At 39.8% G+C, this 22,752-nt stretch overlaps 1 protein-coding gene across 1 annotated transcript; it reads left to right on the top strand.

Annotated features, from left to right (window-relative positions):
* On the top strand, positions 11,248-21,046 carry TMED7 (transmembrane emp24 protein transport domain containing 7). The gene is given in 3 exon segments (NM_001202540.1): positions 11,248-11,798; positions 17,288-17,533; positions 20,426-21,046. Coding segments are annotated over 3 exon segments (678 nt in total). The 5' UTR covers positions 11,248-11,603; the 3' UTR covers positions 20,663-21,046.

The following is a 22,752-nucleotide window of genomic DNA, read 5'->3' as shown; positions in this document are numbered from 1 at the left end:
TAATAATTTGTTGGAGTTCCCGACCTGGTGCAGCAGGAACGAATCCGACTAGAAACCATGAGATTGCATGTTCGATCCCTGGCCTTGTTCAGTGGGCTAAGGATCCGGTGTTGCTGTGAGCTGTGGTGTAGTTTGCAGACACAGCTCAGATCCCGCATTGCTGTAGCTATAGTGTAGGCGGCGGCTACAGCTCTAATTAGATCCCTAGCCTGGGAACCTCCATGTGCTGTGGGTGCCACCCTAAAAAGCAATAATAATAATAATAATAATTTATCATCTTTTATTCCTGTGTAGTAAGAAAGCTCATGTGAGATTACTCTCTGGACCTTAGCCTTTTCTCTGTCATCTTCACCCTTGACACAATATACTGTCTGTTTCCTTCTTTTTCCCCTTGTCCTATTGCCGAAATGAATTTTCAAATGAAATATACACATAAGAATTGTATAGCCTAACTCAGAAACTGCATCCCTGCCGTGTTTTAAAAGCCAGTAAAAAACTTGCTATGGTTTAACATTAGGGAAACTTAATAATTTCACCCACTCTCAAGATTAAGTACTTTATCACGTGTAACCACTGAGTGAGGAATCTGGAATGGGTTAATTTTCAGCACAAATAAAATTCCAAATCTCCAAATAAAAGTTTATCCTATTCTCCATCTGAATTAAGTAAATACCTAAAATATGACATATGAACCCTCAGTATTATACATAACTTTTGTCAAATTATTGGTGAATATTTTTCTTCTTCTTGCTGAGTCAGCTGTATGGTAAGAAATTTATATGTTGGGCAGATAGCCAATGATAACCATAAGGGGATGGCCAAAAATTTTTTCTTGTATCCCTTTAGAAAGGTCAGTGTGCAGTTGTCTAATCATATTTCTATTCTGAAAGTGATTATCTGGCATACATCACATAACCCCTTTTCTTGATGGGGGAATCAGATTCCATACCATACAAGTCACAGAGCTTTAATAAGCTATTATCATTGTAAAGCTAAAGGTAGCAAAAATATGAGTCATTAGCAGTAAGAATTCTTTATAACTTATTTGTGTGATTTTCTATTTATTTTTTTATTGTTTTTCTTTTCCTTCTTTCATGTATCATATTCTTTTTTTTTTTTTTTTTTTTTTTTTTTTTGTCTTTTTGCCTCTTTTTGTCTGTTGTTGTTGTTGTTGCTGTTGTTGCTATTTCTTGGGCCGCTCCCGCGGCATATGGAGGTTCCCAGGCTAGGGGTTGAATCGGAGCTGTAGCCACCGGCCTACGCCAGAGCCACAGCAACGCGGGATCCGAGCCGCGTCTGCGACCTACACCACAGCTCACGGCAACGCCGGATCGTTAACCCACTGAGCAAGGGCAGGGACCAAACCCGCGACCTCATGGTTCCTAGTCGGATTCGTTAACCACTGCGCCACGACGGGAACTCCCATGTATCATATTCTAAAGAGAATTGAAGGTGGGAAATTATTACATGAACATGTTATCATACTATTTGATGAGCTGTATTCTCTGAAGAGATGACTTGTCCTTTTTTTTCAGAACCTTTGAGGACAAGTCCAAGAGCTCATACGCAATCAGCATAAATATCAAAATGCCCAGTAACATAGCATTTTGTTCATCTGATTTTAATCATAAGCCCCCCACCAATCTGAATGATTATTATAGTCTACTTCATACATACTCCCTAAAAAAATCACACTGAGAGAGTGACAGAAGTTCAGATTCCAGGCTGGAAGCCAACAGCCCAAGGTATCCTGTGGTGAGACAGGTAATCTCCAGTCTGTGTTCAGCTGGAGCCAATCTCTGGTGTACTAAGCAGGAGAATTGTCTGCAAAGGCACTAGATGAAAAACTGAAAGAAAGGCACACTGACGTCTTAAAAATTTTTTCGTTAAAGCACAGGATGAAACTCTAAACCTTTCAGGTGATTGATGGAGCTTGAAGTCACTGAAAACCAAACCGAGAGATTAATTCTAGGGCTGCCTTATTATAAGGTTGAATTCACAACCTCACTATGACTTTTAAATAAAATCATCAAGATTCACTAAAATGATAAGGAGAAACTAGGATCCTGACATTTAGAAGAGCAAATATTAGGACACATTTAGGACTTGGCAAGTATAAAACCTTCCAAATCTTCTGATAGACTACTACTTGGCTGTGTCAAGGAAGCTTACCTCCCTTGCAGAAGAAAGCTGACAATTATGCTTTAAATCTCATTGTAGCTTGGCTGATAACCAGAATTTAAACTCAAATAGAAGGAAACATAATACCTGAATAGGGAGAATGAAGGTTATATTTTAAGGAATTGCAGGAATTTACTAAGTCACATCATAAAAATTTTAGAATATTAATGAAAATGGACTTTGAAGGTGCTTGGTTGAGGAGGGAATATGTTCAGATAGCTTATGTTTTGAGCAAGTGTTGCTATTCTTTGAGCTGGCTCAGGAAATCAATTGTGATTCTAAAAGTGTATTGGCTGGGAGTTCCCATTGTGGCTCAGTGGGTTAAGAATCTGACATACTGTCTGTGAAGATGTGGGTTCAATCCCTGGCCTCGCTCATTGGGTTAAGGATCTGGTGTTGCCACAAGCTGAAATGCAGCTCAGATCTGGCATTGCTGTGGCTGTGGTGTAGGCCACACCTGCAGCTCCAACTTGACCCCTAGCTTGGGAATTTCCACAGGCCACAGGTGTGGTCTGGAAAATAAATAAAGAGATTTTAAAATAAATAAATAGATAAAAAGCCTAGTGGTTGGATTAGCAAATATAAGCCTGCAGTGAATGGCTATGTTAAATGGTATCAAAGGGGAAAAAGTTTCTTTGTATGAGGTAGAGGAATGAATTCAAAGACTTCAGAGGACCTCCATGTTGAATTCAGTATTGTAAGCATCCCTTCCACTCACCTTCTCGCCAGCACTGCAGTCTTGAAGACTCTTGATCTGGCCATGATAATTTAATCGGGGAGGAGAGTACCACCACCATTAAAACCTGCTTCACTGGTTGTCCTTAGTAAACTGGGACTGGTAGAAAAAGCTGAGCAAATGGCCTCCTTGAAATCAATGGAATCAGAAGGGTTTCTAAAGACAGTGTGTTATAAAGAATATATTTCATTTTAACAAGCAAGAGTGTGTTTATTCATTAGGCCTAGAATAGGGTTACTATGCAGAGATTTCTGGTTGTACTTAATTCACTTGGGTCCACAGGAATAAAATTGGTAGGCAACCCACCAAGGTCCTTCTTGATTTATGCAGTCCCAGACTCCAGGTAGGGTGAAGGCTGGGAGAAACCTGAGCTGAATCTCCACTCCAGAGAGACAAGAGCCTTCATCTACTTTCAGACTTGAGTCTGTTCCCAGCCCTAGAATGTTTCGAGTAAGATGTTGACTATCCTTGAAAAAACCTCTTTTCCATGATGGTGCAGCTTGTCTTCTTTTTAGGGACTTTGGCCATCTACCTTGGAAATCATGCATTTGGAGAAATAATTCTAATTTTGAGGATGACGCAGTGCTAGCTAACTAACACTAACTGCAGGGGACTCCAAACATCACTGTGATTCACCAATCAGAGCAGGGCTTCTGATTCAAGTCTACTTCACTCTAAGCCCAGGTGTGCCTAAGATACAGTCTGTAGTTATTTTCTCAGCTCCTGGATATAAGGTTGGTATAGCAAAGAACTGATAACATTTCCAGGTTGGCTCCTGATGCAGAGAGTAAGGAACATTATGGCAAGAAGCTCAAATTGGAAATTATTATAGTTCTTTCTATTAAAAATACTAAAAGCAGTACTGAGGAAAACAGAGAAATCAAGGGTGATTCCTAAATTTCTAGATGAATAGATGCAGGAACAATAGAATGAGACTATTACTCAGACACAGACTGGTATTCTTTTTTTTTCTGTATAATGTGTCATATAGCAGCATAACCCTGAATAATTTGTAGTTTATAGGATTATAGAGGGTGACCTTTTCTTTTTCTTTTTTAAAACGATAGTTGATTTACAATGTTCTGTCAATTTCTTCTGTACAGCAAAGTGACCTGATTATATACATACAGTCCTTTTCCCTATTGTCTTCTGTCATGTTCTGTCATGAAACTGGATATAGTTCCCTGTGCTGTACAGCAGGACCTCATTTCTTACCCATTCTAAATATAATTGTTTGCATCTACTACCCCCAAACTCCCAGTCCCTTCCACTCCCTCCCCTTGGCAACCACAAGTCTGCTCTCCACATCTGTAAGTCTGTTTCTATTCTGTAAATAGGTTCATCTGTGTCATATTTTAGATTCCAGATATAAATGATATCATATGGTATTTGTATTTCTCTTTCTGACTTACTTCACTTAGTATGAGAATCTCTATGCCCTTCCATGTTGCTGCAAATGACATTATTTTGTTCTTTTTTATGGCTGAGTAGTATTCCATTGCATATACCTACCTCATCTTCATAATCCATTCATCTGTCGATAGACATTTAGGTTGTTTCCATGTCTTGGCTATTGTGAATAGTGCTGCAGTGAACATAGGGGTGCATTTATCTTTTCGAATTGTAGTTTTGTCTGGCTATATGCCCAGGAGTGGGATTGCTGGATCATATGCTAGTTCTATATTTAGTTTTTTGAGAAATCTGCATACTATTTTCCACAGTGACCTTTTTAAAGGACATTCTAACTAGGCTCTTCTTAATTACACTACATTGTCTGTCTTAAGCCTCAAAACTATGGCTGAATTTTCCAAGTGCATAATATTAAGCTAAAAGATGTTGTTTTCTTATTAGCTCTTGCTACCCAATTATATAATATGGTATATAAGACACTTTGTATTGTAAGCCTTACAGTAATCTCAATGCAAATGAACTAAGGTTCTCTCCAGTTGCTGTCTGTCCTGACAACCCATCTGGAACTGTTCCTCTGTATTTTTTAATGTAATTTTGTTTCCAACTAAAATATCCCTAAAACTGAAGATGATGATGATTATCTCATTAAAGGTAACCCAGTAAATATAGTTGTTTGAAGATGGCACATACATAATCCTATTATTTTCTTTTCTTTTCTCTCTCTCTCATTTTTTTTTTTTTTAACCAGGCCTACTGCATGTGGAAGTTCTTGGGCCAGGGATCAAATCCACACCATAGCAGTAGCTAGAGCCACAGCAGTGATAATACCAGATTCTTAACCCACTGAGCCACCAGATAACTCCCTAATATTTCAAAAGCTTAAAATAAGAGTGCCATATATAATGACAGGAAAGGAAAGAGCTGGGTTCTGAATAGTGCTCTATATCCAAACAATTATCATTTGTATTCTCTATTCATCCGTCCCTTCAACCAATATTTATTTATCACCTATTATGGAGTAAAGAGAAGACACTTCTCTGTCTTGTAATGTGATTGTTTTCTTTTTTCTTTTTTGCTTTTGGCCATACCCATGGCATGTGGAAGTTTCCAGGCCAGGATGAAACCATAGCAATGGACTAAACCACTGCAATGACAACACCCGAACTACACAAGAACTCTGTAATGTGATTTTTTTTTAAGGGAGGAAGTTACAGTAAAAATAAAGATTCTTGACTTCTTTGTATTTCAAACACCTAACACAGTACCTAGAAAACAGAGGTACTCATTTAGAGAATGCCACATTTTAGTTTTCCCAGAAATGACTGCTCTCTGCTCTCTCCTGCCAGGATGCTCCAGTTTCTTTTGCATCACCAGAATGTGTCTGAATAGCTGAGTAGTTTGGTTTCATTTAGGGAACTCTTTTTTTCAATCTCAGGGACTATCCATCAGATCAATTAATCAAATCTCTCTTTCATTTTTCTCCCACAGCATCTTCTAAATTCTACTCAGTTGCTCCTGTCAGGTATCTTTTCATCCTCTAGTGTACTGACTCATACCCTCTTCCATCCTATACTCATCCCAACAGGTGCTAGTCAGCCATCACCAGACATATTATTTCTGGTCACCTTATCTGGTCCTTTATCTCGGTTTTTATAATAGTCTTTCAATTGGTCTCCTTGTTTCAATATTTTCATCTCTCTAATGCAGTCTTTATGTGGCAGCCAGAATACTCTTTTGCAATGTAACTCTAATTAGGTTCTTTCATGTTTAAAACTTTTCAGTGGTTGGGCACAGTTTTGCAGAAAAAGTCCAAATCTGTTAACATGACTTTTAGAAGTTGTATAATATATTCACTAGCCACTTTTCATCCTCTTTTTTCTTTTGTTATCCTGGTCCCTTGGGCAAAGTTTTTGCTTAAATATTTCAGCTGTGCTACTGTAAATTCCAGATGGGGAAAAAAAAAAAAAAGAGCAAACAATAGAATAATTGTGCCTGAGCAGAATTACTAGAAAGGGAGCAGCACCCCCTAGTGGCCAGTATAGTGTTGGTGGGAGTTGACGATGAGGGATGACTCTGAAAGCCTCACAGTGTGTTTACAGGGCCACTTGCCCATTCATATATGGAACTTCTTCCTCCATTGCTTCCTGTGTTTTGGAGAATGCAGAATTGATGTTCCCAAGGTGGTATATTTGTTACTGTTTTCAACTTTTTAAAACTGCCAAACATTTTTCAAATGTGTGTTTAAAATGTGCCCCATTACATGCTCATAACCTAAAATCCTAACTCTGCAATGTTGAGAAATTACTTTGGAGAGGAAAGATCATGGTCTGACTACAGCTTTCTGGTGTTCTGACAACATAGGGGGATGGATTCCTGGCGTCCAAAGATTGGCTGTTTTCCATTCAGCCTTTGGTGGAGAGACTAAAGTCTTCTGAATTTACCCTTTTCTTGAGACACAAATGTGATCTGCATGACTGGCCAACATCAGGGTTTCCTTGTGGTTTCGTTCTTTATTTGCTATCAGGTAAGCAGACACTCTTGGCAAGATTCTGAAGAGGTTACATCCGTTTTTAAATTTCAAATTTGTTGCCTCCTGTGGAAAAAATATGTGCCTTATTAGCACTCACAGATCTGGGTATTCACAAAAATCTGGTTAGGTAGCCTTTCTGCATATTACTGTTTATTTCTTCAAATAGATTAAGGAACTGGGAAGAATAATGGATTAATGTGCCATTTGACTTTATCTTAAATATCAGAGATATCAGATAAGTCCTCACTAGGGAGCAGTCTGTGGGGGATGGGCTAAAATTCAGGTATCCCTCACTTTCTGAGTTCCCACCAACTGAAGATTACAAACAATTTCACTCCAAATTCACTCTGAATCAAAACCCATACATGCAATTAATCTACATGCACCTGCCTGCCAAATATGTATGTTAGAATACACATCTGGAGCAGAGGATGCAGAGAGCACTGCAGCCCTAGCTCAGACCTTTTCCTGATAGGCTGGATCCTTGCTCATGTTGTTTACATGGGCTGTATATTGTAAATATCTTCACATTATTAAAGAATTATGATTTGAACATTGATTCAGCCCCTAGCCTGGGAACCTCCATATGCCATGGGTGCAGCCGCAAAAAGACAAAAAAATTAATCATTCAATTATTTAACACTTGATGGGCTTATCAGTGGTATGTTTGTATATAGCTCTCAAAGATACTATACAGGATCAGATATGAGTTGTTTCTTTCTACACTGCAATGAACATGCACATAATGTGCTGTATGGATATTATCTCATTTAATCCTCTCAGTACCTCCAAAATAGGTATTATTATCTGCTTTTTATGGATGGAAAAATTAGGTATCAGAAAGATTAGGTCATTCACCCATGCTTCATTGCTCAGGTATCAGAAAGATTAGGTCATTACCCAAGCTTCATTGCTCAGGGGGTAAGGACATAGCATAGTTTGCAGACTCAGCTCGGATATGGCGTTGCTGTGGCTGTGGTGTAGGTTGGCAGCTGTAGCTCTGATTTGACCCTTACAAATAAAGGTTAATTCATTTTCTGTCTTTATCCAGAAGAGTAGATTGCTTGCAAAAAGGAACACGATTCTTCCCACACACCCACCTGCCTACTTTTGCAAAGTGTCTATGCTGGATTTACATTATTAGCTGTGCTAGATGAATGGGTTAAGAAGATGTGGTATATATACACAATGGAATATTACTTGGCCATAAAAAAGAATGACATAATGCCATTTGCAGCAACATGGATGGAACTAGAGACTCTCATACTAGGTGAAGTATGTCAGAAAGAGAAAGACAAATACCATACGATGTCATTTCCATGTAGAATCTAATATATGGCACAAATGAACCTTTTCACAGAAAAGAAACTCATAGACTTGGAGAAGAGACTTGTGGTTGCCAGGGGGAAGGGGGAGGGAGTGGGATGGACTGGGAATCTCGGGATAATAAATATAAACTATGGCATCTGGAGTGGATGAGCAATGAGATCCTGCTGTATAGCACAGGGAACTATATCTAGTCACTTATGATGGAACATCATGGACGATAATGTAAGAAAAAGAATATGTATATATATATGTGTGTATGTGAGTGGGTCACTTTGCTGTGCTGTAGAAGTTGACAGAACATGGTAAACCAACTATAATGGAAAAAATAAAAACCATTAAAAATAAATAAATACATAAATAAATAGCTGTACTAATTAGCTAAGCTGGAACTAGTCTTTCCCAGAATTCCATTCCCTACATAGCTGGAAGTTAGTGAGCCACAAGGGACATTTGAAAGATGGAAGTGAGGAAGCAGCAGCGATACTTCTTTATACACCTGAAGCTTCTCTGGCTCTGAGCCAGGAGCATGTTTAATTAACTTTATGAAGAATAACAGCAGCTTTTCCTGCAGATCCCTCATCACTGAAGTTGGAGGTTTAGAGGCAGGGAGAAAGTGAAGTGGGTTGTGGCCCATCCTCACATGCCCTATTTCTTCTTCTACTTCATATCCATCGTTCCTTTTTGACTGTTTTTTCCTGCAGGCTTCAGGCTCCAGAACCAGCCGAAGAAGCAGCAGCCTCCCATAGACTGTTTAACTGGCTCCCACAATTAACAGTCAAATTCATACAGTCAACTCCTTATATGTGTATATCCACATATATTTACCTTATAGAAATATAAAATATATTAATACTCAATATTATATTGAAATAACAGAATAGTATTCTCTCACAATTGTGGAGACCAGAAACCTGAAATTAAAGTGTTGCCGGGGTGGTTCCTTCTGGGGTCTCAGAGAGAATCTGTTCTGTGCTTTTGTCCTAGCTGTTGGTGGCTCTGGGCAATCCTTACTTAGCTTTCCTTGGCTTGTAGATGCATCAGTCCAATCTTTTTCTTTGTATTCACATGGCCTTCTCCCTGTGTGTCTGGGTTTGTGTGTTCAGATCTCCCTGTCCTTTCTCTTATGAGGACACCAGTCATTAGATTTAGGGTGCACCCTAAATCCAGGATGATCTCATCTTGAGATCCTTAATTACATCTGCAAAAAGCCTATTTCCCAGTAAGATCAAATTTACAGGGCCCAGGAGTTAGGACTGGGACATATTTTTTTTTTGGAGGGGTACACAATTTTACCTACTACATATGTCAGCATAGATAACATGTCTTAAAATGACAAAGAGCAGTACTGTCCAAATAAAAACTTAATGATAAGAGTGACATTGCTTTATATTTGTGTGCATCTCTGTAATATCTAGATTTGTACAAGAAGTTGGGTGTTCATCTGTTTTTATATTCAATGTCATACATTCTTTTGGTTGAGATGGATGATGAAAATCAAGCTGCACACAGATAATCTCAGACTCTCTGAAGCGGGTTCACAGGCTCCCAGAGGTCTTTGGGGCACACGTTGAGAACCACTGCTCTAAAGTATATACTTTAAAGCATATGCAAAGTGGAATTCCTAGGCCATATATATATATATATATATATATATATATATATCTCCCCTACTTTATTAAAGCTACACTGTTTTCCAAAGTCTTTGTGCCAATTTACATTTTCACCAGAAGTGTATGAGGGATCTCGTTGCTCTGCTTACTCACCAACATGTGGTATTACTGTATTTTTTAAAATTTGCCTCTCTGGTAGTGTATACTGTTTTGCATCGGGGTTTTAATCTTATTCATTCATTCATTCTTTGTTTGCCATTTGATGTCTGAAGAGGAGGTTTTGAAGAGCAATGTTAGTTGGCAAAAGTCAAGAGTTAGAAAATAGAACTGGTATTCTACTTTGAAATTCAGTCTTCTTTCCAATCGAAGACACACACTAGTTCTTTTTCTGGCCTAGTTCTCAGGAAGATGCAGTCTCCCCCAAATCCCTTCTCCTTGGGGCTCCCCTCCCCTGTAGAAGCTCTGGACACAGCAGGCCAGTGAAGTCCTCCATGCCCCCCCCATCAACACACGTCCATCTCTGCGCTAGCCTTCCCACCACCCCCTCACTTCCTTGCGGGTCTCCTACCTACAGTGCCTCCATTTCCTTCTCATAAAACCATCTACCTACCCTCAGCTGGCCATTCTTAAAGGGCATGAGCCTCACCATGATGACTTATTTTTTAAAAATATAATAACTAATTCGTGGTTCTATACAGAAGAAAATGGATAATTTAAGAAATCAACATCTGTTAGCTACTATTAATATCACTATAATTTTTAAAGCACAAACCAGTGGTGTAATCTCAGACAACTATATTAAAATTTTCTAATCCTGAATTTCCTCACGACTAAGATAGGCATAATAATACCTACCGTATAGAGTTGTTTGAAGGATCTGTGTTTACTACAGTGCGTGATGATAAGCGCTCAAGAGATGTTTTTCATCTCGCAAAAGCTTATCTAGTGCTTACCACATGACAACCACTCTTGTAGGGACTTTTTTCAAATATCGAAGCCTTGTAATAATCCTACAGATGCAAAGACTGAAGCAGGGAGGTTAAGCAACGGGTCCAAGGTCACAGTAAATAGAGTAGAGATTAGAACTCCTGCAGTCCAGCGAGAATTCAGGCTCCTTGCTAAACTGCTTCCCCCCAAATTTGTTATTATGTGTAAGAAAACTCTCTGCGAACCGCAAAGCAAAGCGCTCTACCACCGGCGATCAGCCCCTTAGGGCAGAATGAGCTCTTCTTCACTCTCGGAGCTCCCCCAGCGTTCAGCTCCCACAGAAAAAGAAGCTGCAGGCGGGTAGCTCCTACTGCCAGCCGCCCGCCCAGCGTCGGCAGCAGCCGGCCACACCCCCCGCCCTGGCCCCGCCCCGCCACGTTAACCACGCTGGTCCCGCCCCTCGGCCCAGAAGGCGGGGGAGGCCGAGCTGACGCCTCGCGAGCTTCCACGTACGCACTCCACCGCGTCTCCCGGCGGCGGGGGAGAGCACATCCGGGTCGCTAGAGCAGGTGCCTCAGGCCCCGCCCCTTTACCCCCGTTCTAGTCTGCACTAACAGCCATCTCGGGCCTTTTCCGCTTTTCGTCTGCCGGCTTTATCTCTGTTCCCCAGGTCGTTCTGGGCTCGAGGCCCCAGTTCCTCAGCAACCTTCCTCCGCCCCAGCGACTCGCTTCTCACCCCGAATCTCTCCGAGGCTCGGAGCAACTCTGCTGTGCGTCTTCGCGGTGCCTCCCGGGCTGAGGCCTGCCGCGCTCAGTGAGTCTGTGCAGACCTGACCCCGCGTCTCCCCCGCAGCTCGGTTGAGGCCGCCGCCGCCTCACGATGCCCAGACTGGGCTCTGCGCAGCGCTGGGCGGCCGCCGCGGGCCGTTGGGGCCACAGGCTGCTCGTGCTGCTGCTGTTGCTGGTGCCGGGGCCCGGCGGCGCGTCTGAGATCACCTTCGAGCTGCCCGACAATGCCAAGCAGTGTTTCTACGAGGACATCACGCAGGGCACCAAGTGCACCCTCGAGTTCCAGGTATTACGGGCACAGACAGCCCCGGGCCCCTGTTCGCGGTTCCAGGTCGGGGCTGTGACTGCTAGGTGCCCCTTTCTCCTGTCCGAGTTTCTTCGTTCTTTGGCTAATTCAGGAATCACCCCTAGGTTGCTGATGCAGAGCATTTGGCTTTCGTCCCCAAAACTGTGTGCAAGAAACATTTAAGACCTGAGAGTAAGGCATAGGATGTCCAGAAATACTTTGTGTGGTCGTGTCTTTTGCTTCCTTTCTCTAATGTTCTTCATTTCAAGACCTTTTGAACTTTCTTTTTTAGAAGAGTCTCCTTTAAAAAAAATTCTGTCCTGTTCTCTTCTGTAGTGTCTAACATTCTGCGGTCCATACCTCCACTTTCATCAGATTCGAAGTGCTTTTCAGATTTTCCATCAATATGAGGACTATTGGTTAATGCTCTCTGTCATTGGAAGAGCTCAGTTTCAGACCAGATGACTATCTGCCAAAGGTGTTGTAGAAGGAATCGCTGTGATAAATGACAGGCCCTTTCTCATCTTTGGGATTATATAAAAGTATTGATTTAACAGAATGTATTTTTTTAATTGGTTAGAACAATTTTTTCGTTGTTGTTTGCTGTTGGCCTTAAAATATTTGAACAGCTATTGAGTATTAGGTGCTGGTGATACAGAAGTGATCAGAATAGATAGGGTCATTTTTTTTATTCCCTACCCTCCTACTCTTCATTTCTTAATTAGTACCTGCTTATTCATCAGAGTTGTGTTTTCAAAGCATAGAGTCTGGTCTTTGGACTCTATGAAGGCTTCCTTTAGGAGGTGATTTGAAGCTGAACTGTCAAGGATGAATTGGAAATACTTTGGTAAGGGGGAAAGTGGAGTAGCCTTTGCATGGTCCCATGCAAACTGTGGAAACAGTGACTGGGGAATTTGAGGACCACATAGAGGTCCTATAGAGCTGGCATTAAGGAGCCAAAATAGGGCTGGTTAGCAGGGGCCAGACCATATAGTGCCCAGAAACCAGTGTAAGGATTTGTTTTTTCCTAGGTTGTGAAAGCCGTCATAGGATTATAAGCAGTGCAGTGACAAAATCTAAGTTTTCTTGGTAGTTGTGTAGATATTAACTTGTACAAGTAGAGAAGGTGTTATGGTGTGTTGCAGAGTAATATGGAATACTGATTAGGAAGCTATTGTGGTGGCCCAGGCTGAGACAAGGATGATATAGCAGTGGGGAAGAGGAGTGAAAGGATGGGAGCTATTTAGTAGCTAAAAATCAACAGGGCTTGGTGATGATTTGGCTATAGTGGGGAAGGGAGGGAGGCCAGGGATGACACTTAGACTTGCTTAACTTAATGGGTTAGGACCAGGGGACAGAGAAGATAATAGCCAAAATGGTAATATAAAGTGTCAGTGAAAATGTCGTTTGCATTTAGCAAGGATTTCTTGATTTCTTACATATGCAGATACTGTGTTGGTGGTAAGGATACTACCACTACTCTTAGGGACTAAAAAATGAATGTTTGTTAGGTGGCAGGCAGTATACCAAGCATTTCAAGTTTGTTACTTAATTCTTAGGACAACTCAATCCTAAATAGGTATAATTTTTTTTTTTTTTGGTCTTTTTGCTATTTCCTGGGCCGCTCCCGCGGCATATGAAGGTTCCCAGGCTAGGGGTCCAATCGGAGCTGTAGCCACTGGCCTACGCCACAGCCACAGCAATGCGGGATCCGAGCCGCATCTGCAACCTACACTACAGCTCACGGCAATGCCGGATCGTTAACCCACTGAGCAAGGGCAGGGACCGAACCTGCAGCCTCATGGTTCCTAGTCAGATTCGTTAACCACTGCGCCACGATGGGAACTCCAATAGGTATAATTTTATTCCTTTTTTTCTGATAAAGAAACAGAGGCTTTGGTCAGTTAAGAACCAAAGCACAAAAGCTAGAAGGTAGTAGAGTCAGTCTGGTTGAGTTCTAACTACTTCGTTATACTACCTCCCAAAGACATAGAAGGCTGAACTTGACCTCAGGGTGCTTACATAGATATGTAGACATGCAAAGGTAAATACAGTAATGAAAGTACACACCAGGTATAGTGCTGGCTCAAGATGGAGGATAATCAGGGCAAATTTAGCTGAGGGTCTGATGCTTGAGTTAAGCCTAGAAGGATAAATAGGAGTTACTCTGCAAGGTAGCAGAGGGGAAAAGGACTTCCTCAGCAGATATATTGTGTTTGTGAGACTTAATTCCAGCAATCCTGAAAATTAGCCAAAGCTGGCACTGAAATACACCAAGTAATAGTATTGCTCTGTAACTGTGGGTCTGAGGGCTTTAGGGGTGGTTTGTACCAGTTTGTCATCATTGTTCATTGATAACACTGAGATGGATGGTTTATACCTTGTCTCAGTGAGACTCCCAGAGAGTCTGCTACTGAAAATGATTACACGGTGTAAATACACTTATGTGACCAGCAATGTATAAAAAAACCCAGATAAGACTCTGGGCTTACCGGTTCCAGTGTGTTCCTTGCACACTTGGATGGTTCCTGATCTGAGAGGGTGTGTTGATCCCCACATCCCTCACAGAGGGAGAGCAGAGGAGCCACTCCTGACCTCTTCCGACTGCTTGCTGAGAGATATTTTTTATTGTCTTCTCTTCCTGTAATAAGCTGTAGATTTGTAAGAATACTCATTTTGAGTCCTGTGATTCTTTTTTTTTTTTTTTTTTGTCTTTTTGCCTTTTCTAGGGCCGCTCCCACGATATATGGAGGTTCCTAGGCTAGGGGTCGAGTCGGAGCTGTAGCCACCAGCCTACACTAGAGCCACAGCAACGCCGGATCTGAGGCGAGCCATGTCTGCGACCCACACCACAGCTCACGGCAACGCCGGATCCTTAACCCACTGAACAAGGCCAGGGGTCGAACTCACAACCTCATGGTTCCTAGTCAGATTTGTTAACCAGTGCATCAGGACGGGAACTCCACCTGTGATTCTTCTTTAGCGAACAAACCCTTTGTAACTTGTCAGTGTTAGTGCAGGTGTAGAGCAGAGACTTGTTCAGAAAATTTCTGGCATTCTGGTATTTTTTGGAATGCAGAATGAGAAAGGGTGTAAAAGGTGCTGAGGCTACCTTGAGGAGGTATGGGGGAGTGATATGCCGTTGTTAATGGGTTTAGATTTTTCTCTAGGCCACAGGAATTATGAGCAGGTTTTAAGTGAAGGTTCAGTGGGGTTTGGGGACAGATAGGGAAGTTGCTTCCCTGGGAGACACATGGGGAGGGTGGTGCCACTGTCATCCAGTGGGTAGAGACCAGAGGTGTGGCTAAATGTGCTACAAGGCACAGGGCAACATAGCCTTCTACAACAAAGACTTACCCAGCCCCAAATTATCTGAGGTTAAAAACCCCGGATTAGAGGGAGGAGAGATTGGGTTATGGAAAGATCTTTTGAGAAGTTATGGCAACAGTTCTGTCTGGATTGTGGATTAAGAATGGAAGAAATGGGATGAATTTGAGAGAGCCAATAATATAAAGAGATTTCTGTGACTAACTGGATAGGTAGGAACATATAATTTGAGAAGACTCTTTTTTTCTTACATGACCAGACAGGTTGTAAGAAAACCTGTCTTTATCTGAAGTAGGATTATTTTGTTTCAAAGTTTGATAGAAGAAAAGTGGCATGATGATCAGTTCTGGTCCTGTTTTTTGTTTGTATGTATGTTTTGATTATTCAGAGTATAATGGTCAAGTATGAATAATTGGGTATATAAAATGAACTCATTATTTCACCTAGAGGAAAAATTGTTGACTGTTGGTGGGGAAGGGTAAATGCCCAAATGATAAGACACTGTTTTTATGTCAAACATTATATCATATCTAATATTTGCATATTTTGTAGTTTCCTAAGTACATAGTTATATTTTATTTAATTATCAAAATGATCTTGTAACATAGTTTAGTTATTCAGCATATCTCTTTAGTGACAAAAGGTCGCATAAGTAACCAGTCTTTTTTGAAGTCCAAAGTTTGATCTCTGTCTGCAAATCTGGAATGTCAATATTAGGCCAATCCAGAGAGTTCAAACTTGAAAATACATCTCAGGGTGGTTGGAAACCTTCAGACCCAGTGTCTCTTCCTCATAACCTCTTAGGTGGATAAATGCACCCTATGTTCCTTTTCCCATCTTCTCTCCCTCTTTCTTACAGTTTTTTCGCATATAAGGAGTTCTTTCTCCTCTTTAATCCTTTCCCCTTTCCTCTCCTGTGCATGTCCAGTTATCTCAGGAAAAACCTCTCCCTGTTCTCTTTATTTGTATAACCCAAATGGCCCAAATTGTGATTAAACATAAGCCCTTGAAAATAGCTCAAGAATCATCTTCAGAAGCATTTCACCTAACCCTTCCTTTCATATGCTTGTCCTCAAACACAGGCTTTCCAGATGAACAAAAGATTTATTTGCTTTTGTGTTGTTCTAATTTGGTTTTGCTCTCATCACAAGTATTTAAACAATGTAGCTTAATCATTTGTTTCTCTTGGAAACAAGTTTGTATATGATGAACAGCCTCCAAGTCTATTCTGTTCAAAATATAATTCACAACAAAGTAAGTATCAAATTCCATGTAACTGACCAATAAATGAACTTAAGAAACACAAACTATTTGTAATTTGGCAGTAAAATGAGTTTGAGTTCTATGATAGAGGTATGCACGAAATGTTAGAATGAGCATTGATCTACTTTACTGCTTCACTGCAATATCTGTGGGTGCTTGGATGATGCTAGTTAGAAACTAGGTGTTTAAATTTGGGGAAGGAGGAGTTCCAGTGGTGGCACAGTGGAAACAAATCTGACTAGCATCCATGAGGAGGAAGGTTTGATCCCTGACCTGGCTCAGTGGGTTAAGGATCCGGCGTTGCCGTGGACTGTGGTGTAGGTCATAGACGTGGCTTGAATCTGGTGTTGCTGTGGTGTAGGCTGGCAGCTATAGCTCTGATTTGACCCCCAGCCTGGATACCTCCAGATGCTGTAGGTGTGGCACTAAAAAAGACAAATAAATAAATAAATAAATAAATAAATAAATTTGGGGAAGGAAAATATTACATGGTAGTGCTTATGGGTCAAGAGTATGAGTTTGGCGGTCAACTTCTGTCTCTGTCCTTTACTTGGTGAATAGTCTTGGGTAGATTTCTTATTTTAACTCAGTTTCTTACTTTGTCAAAGAGAGGGGATAAAAACTCGATTTTGTAGGGTTGTTGGAAGAATGATGTAAGAAAAGTACATTAACTAAGGAAATTTGTTCAATTTCTATAAAGCTTTAAACTTAATGAAATCTGCCTGCAAAGTTCTGTCCACTGGTAGAAATAAAAAAATGTAAAATGGCCAGTGATGGTTAAAAAAAAAAAAAAAAAAGACATTACAGTTATTTAAACAGGAAGCCTGGTTAATTTCTCAAACCTGTAAGTTGCAGCAGTTTCTTCAGTTTTTTTGTGTTTGTTATTTTCTCTTTTGTAGGTGATTACTGGCGGTCACTACGATGTAGATTGTCGATTAGAAGATCCTGATGGTAATGTGTTATACAAAGAGATGAAGAAACAGTATGATAGTTTTACCTTCACAGCCTCCAAAAATGGGACATACAAATTTTGCTTCAGCAATGAATTTTCTACATTCACACATAAAACTGTGTATTTTGATTTTCAAGTTGGAGAAGACCCACCCTTGTTTCCTAGTGAGAACCGAGTCAGTGCTCTTACCCAGGTAATAAAAAGTCAGCAGTATATAATGTTGATATGTTTGGAGGGGAAGCATTATTTAATATGCATTAACTAATTGATGAAATACAGAATTTTTGTCACTTTAACACAATCTTTAAGACCTATCTTAACTCTTACAGTAGATTAGGCATTTCACAGAGAACTTCAGATGTTTTTAGGAAAGATTGATTTTTTTTTTTTTGTCTTTTTGCCTTTTCTAGGGCCGCTCCCTCGGCATATGGAAGTTCCCAGGCTAGGGGTAGAATTGGAGTTGTAGCTGCCGACCTACGCCAGAGCCACAGCAACGCAGGATCTGAGCCACATCTGTGACCTACACCACAGCTCACGGCAATGCCAGATCCTTAACCCACTGAGCAAAGCCAGGGGTCGAACCCACAACCTCATGGTTCCTAGTCGGATTCATTAACCACTGAGCCATGACAGGAACTCCCTAGGAAAGACCAATGTTAAAGGATTTTTATAAACTTTAAAGTGTAAAGACAGTAAGCATTAAAATGGGAGGATTGCTTAGGTAAAAACACTAATGGCAAAGGAAATTTAAAAGTGCTACAGCATTCTGAAGTATTTTTTGTAATTCATAGAGGAATGTTGCTACCATAACTTAGCAGCTTGGTATAACTAGAAGCAAAATGATGCCTTAATATACACACGCACAAGCTTTTATACCAGTATTTACTATCACTCAGATTACTGTTACTATAATTTTTGCTGCACCTGAAAGCAAAATTTTAAAGATCAGTAGTAAGTCATCTAACAGAAATAGTTATGATGGGTAAATTGGGTTTTATTTTGAAGAAGAGCTTAATGAGGGAAAGATAGCATAAGAAATTTAAAGTCAGTGAACAGATACTGCTCAGGTGATAAGAAGGGCTATTTTATTTCTAGTTCAAATAGAGTGTGAGCTTGGAGTATATCTAAAAGGTACTCAATTCAGTATCCAAAAGAATTTCTTACTGCCTTCTTGTTAAAACCTTAAATTGGATTTCCTTGTTTCCAGGTTGCAGTTAGTCTTTTGGCCAAAGTCATGTGGTAATAGAGGCAGTTTTATGAATGAATGAGAGGTTTAATTCATAAACCTATTGTAAGCACTAATAAGATGTATTGAGATGTTCTTATTTTTAGAAATGTTCTCTTTATTTTAACATCCTGTGTGAATAGCATTTGTAAAAAGATTTTTCTTTGGGGTATTGTTTATAACTTAACCTCATAAATTTTAATTTGTATAGGATAGCTTGCTTTAAAAACCTAAGCAGATAAATGTGAAAAACAGGCGTAATAGGGAGTTCCCATTGTGGTTCAGTGGAAACAACCCAGCTAGTCCATGAGGATGTGGGTTCTATCCACCTCATTGGAGTAAGGATCTGGTGTTGCCTCAAGCTGTGGTGTAGATAGCAGATGTGGCTTGGATCCTGTGTTGCTGTGGCCTTGGTGCAGGCAAGCAGCTGCAGCTCTGATTGGACCTCTAGCCCAGGAGCTTCCATATGCCGCAGGTATGGCTCTAAAAAGAAAAAAAAATCCTTGAAAGTTATCAAATGTAAAGTTAGTGTTCAGATTTTCCCAAATGCTTCTAAGGTTGTTTCCAGATCAGAATCCAAACAAGGTGAGTACACTTATTTAGCTGATATTTCTTTGTAATCTTTAGTCTTTGGGTTCCTTCCTTCTTTATTCCCTTCCCATCTATTTGTTGAAAAACTGAGTCCTCTTTCCATTTCTCACTTCTTGGATTTTGCTGATTTTTATTCCCATGGTCTTCCTCTAACCACCAGTTTATTTCTTATAAACTGGCGGTTGAGTGTGATTCATTTGTAATGTTCTGGCTACGAACACCTCAGAGGCGATGTAATGTACTTCTACATTATCACAAGGCACATAATGTCTAATTATCTGTAATTTGTGAATGATCATTAGATTGAGAGGATAACGGATCTGTCCATTATAAAGTTCCCTATCAGCCTTTCACATATTGATTTTGCAGTTGCTGGTGATCATCGTCTGCTCTAGATTCATCATTTTATCTATTAATGGTTAAAAAAAATGGTGATTTAGTAAAATTCTTATCATTTATTCTGCATTTGCTAGCTGGTAATTTTGTTTGATTCTAAAGTATATACAGCTACTTTATAAGTATTCCAATTTTTTGAGAGATGTATTAGATTTTTGAAAGTAGAAAACAAAAGAACTAAAGAGTGAAAAATGTGATGCAGGAGTGCCTGTCGTGGTGCAGTGGAAAAGAATCCTACTAGGAGCCATGAGGTTTCGGGTTTGATCCCTGATCTCAGTCAGTGGGTTAAGGATTCGGCGTTGCCGTGAGCTGTGGTGTAGGTCACAGACGAGGCTGGGATCTGGTGTTGCTGTGGCTCCGGCTTAGGCCAGCAGCTGCGGTTCCGATTAGACCCCTAACCTGGGAACTTCCATGTGCCGCAGGAGCGGCCCCTAAAATGACAAAAGACAAAAAAAAAAAAAAAAAAAATGTGATGTAGATAAAGGAGACTAGGTGGTCCTAAATGCTCTATTACCACTTTTTTTTTTTTTTTTTTGGCTTTTTGGCTTTTTAGGGCCTTGCATGCAGCATAATGGAAGTTGCCAGTATTTCTTCTACTGTTAGCTTTGGGTTGCATCTGTCATCCTATAGATACCACAGCTGAGACATTCCACTTTGGGGCAAGCAGCTGCTTATTGGGATCTCTAGTCTTACCAGTCAACCTCGTGGGAATGAGTACAGCGTTGCTTTGCCAGGACCACTGACAGGAATGAGTGCCAGTTTAGTAGAATGTTCATCAAGTGAGGGATTGCAATCAAACTGAAAGAAAAGATGAATGTGCTAGATAGTTGTACGGAAAGTATTAACCATACTGACTGAAATATTTCTCTTTAGATGGAATCTGCCTGTGTTTCAATTCATGAAGCTCTGAAATCTGTCATCGACTATCAGACTCATTTCCGTTTGAGAGAAGCTCAAGGGCGAAGCCGAGCTGAGGATCTAAATACAAGAGTGGCCTATTGGTCAGTAGGAGAAGCCCTCATTCTTCTGGTGGTTAGCATAGGGCAGGTATTTCTTCTGAAAAGCTTTTTCTCAGATAAAAGAACCACAACAACTCGTGTTGGATCATAACTACGCTTTGAGAATTGGTGCCCCATTGCCGCTGTAATATTGCTGTCCTCTAATTAGTTTTAGGTACCGAAGAACTTGATATTGGCAACATTTTTAGAACCTTACTCATACACTTGTTGGGGGGGATGTACAGTGCATAACCCCAAGCTGTGGAAAGGACACTTTTTTCAATTTGTAAGGGTAGAAAAACTTTGGAACTTACTTTGGGCTATTCATAAATATTCAGTACAATGATCTACTCTTTCTTGGTTGTTTCTATCTGTTCTTCTTACACTAAACTTTGGTATTTTGATTCCTTTTATCCGTTTAAAAGTACTTTTCTTGTAGGTAGTGGATATTTTAAAAACCTTCGATTTAATGTCTACATGTGTTATGGAGGAAGAAAATTGCCTTTGTTTATAGTAAATAAAGTTTTGTTTTTAAGAAAACCAGATGTGATTAACTGTAGCCCAAGCCCTATTCTGCACTGTTTAATTTTATGGGGAAAAAAAAATTGACCATAGAAATATTAGTTGATATTGATATAATTTTAAATTGGTACATCATGTTTAATTTATTTCTCAGTATCTTGGAAAATGTCAGCTTTGTCGTTTGGCTTTATTTTATGATATCTAAGCAGAAATGTTATTTTTTTCATAAAGACATTCTTACCACACAGAGACTAGTATGTTTGAGTAACACAATAGAGTTTATATGGGCCTTATAAATCAGACTGTTGTTAACAGAATAAGACACTATGATGGTGGGGGCAGGCTGAAGTGAGAAAACTTGTGTTGAGTTTCGGCATGTATTAAATTTTCTGTTCTTTTAAGAAGAAAAAAGTGATCTGTTTCATTTTCAACATTTAAATTGACTGATTCTTGCTCTTATGTGACTTTAATGTCTGAGTCATCCCAGCTAAATTGATAGTTGTAGTATAGTATTGTAAAAGTGCCATGCATTTTATTTGTAAGGGTGTTGATGCACTGAGAAGTTAGTTTTTTTTTTCCTTTCTTTCTTTTGTTTCTGTTTTATCTTGCACATGTAACTTGTACAATCTCTGATTAGTAGCCCTAAGGTGATTTAAAAATGTAGAATGCTGTGTGTGTTTCTCATTTGATAATCTTCATTGATTGTACCACATCTAGTGAATATTAAATAGTACATTTTCTATACACTATAGGGTTTAGACTTTGTGTCTTTTAACTTGTATAGATCAAGGTGATTGAAATAAGATTTTGTTCCAAGTGTTCCAGAATAGAATACAAGATGATGCAAAATTATATGTGTTTAAAGCTGTTATGCTGTTTAGAAAAAAAGAATTGCAACTACTTTTTTTCCATTCTTTTTTTCCCCCACCTGGAAGTGATGAGTACTGCGCACTGTGATATGTGGTACCATAGTATACAGATTGGATAGCAATTCTGGTCATTTAGCACTACTGACTAGAAGTTAACTCTTAATTCTAAGCTGTCGTAAAAGGCACATATACTTCTGCATGTAAGAGCAAAATGAATTCAGGTTGTCCTGCTGCTAATTTCATGATTACAGGATGAACTTATTTTCAACCCTTTAGTTTCTAAAATATTTAAAGACCAAGTAGCTACTCCTTCAACAATATTTATCAGTGGATCGAGAACTGAAGTTTAAGATTTTGCAGATTTATCTATTGGTTCTTGTATTGGGGTTGTCCTGAAGCTTTATAAGTGTCCCTCTGTATTTAGATTTACACATTTTAAACACTAATGTTAAAGTGATTGATAAGCATGGGCATATGTTAAATGTCCTTTTCTGGTTGCCTGTCTGCTCTGTTGTTTTCATATATTTACACCACACAGTTAAGCAGAGTCGGGTATCATTAGTGTGCTGAGTTTGGCATAGATAATGCAGTTACTTAACCTGTGCCTATCAAAGCTTCATGATATTAGACTATTACCACAAATAACTTGAGATGAAGCTAATTCAGATATATTAAAATTTTTGAAATCATCACTGTTACCTGTTGTAGAAAATAGTACCAGCTTAGTCTAGTCTGTATGTAACTGGTTCAAGTTTGATGGCTTGTTCTATACTCAGTAGGTATGTATATAAAAATTAGAACATACATATCT

This window comes from Sus scrofa, chromosome 2, assembly GCF_000003025.6.
Source record: "Sus scrofa isolate TJ Tabasco breed Duroc chromosome 2, Sscrofa11.1, whole genome shotgun sequence".
NCBI classification, from domain to species: Eukaryota; Metazoa; Chordata; class Mammalia; order Artiodactyla; family Suidae; genus Sus; species Sus scrofa.
The sequence above is the reverse complement of the archived record's forward strand: the minus strand, read 5'-3'. Positions and strand labels throughout refer to the sequence as shown.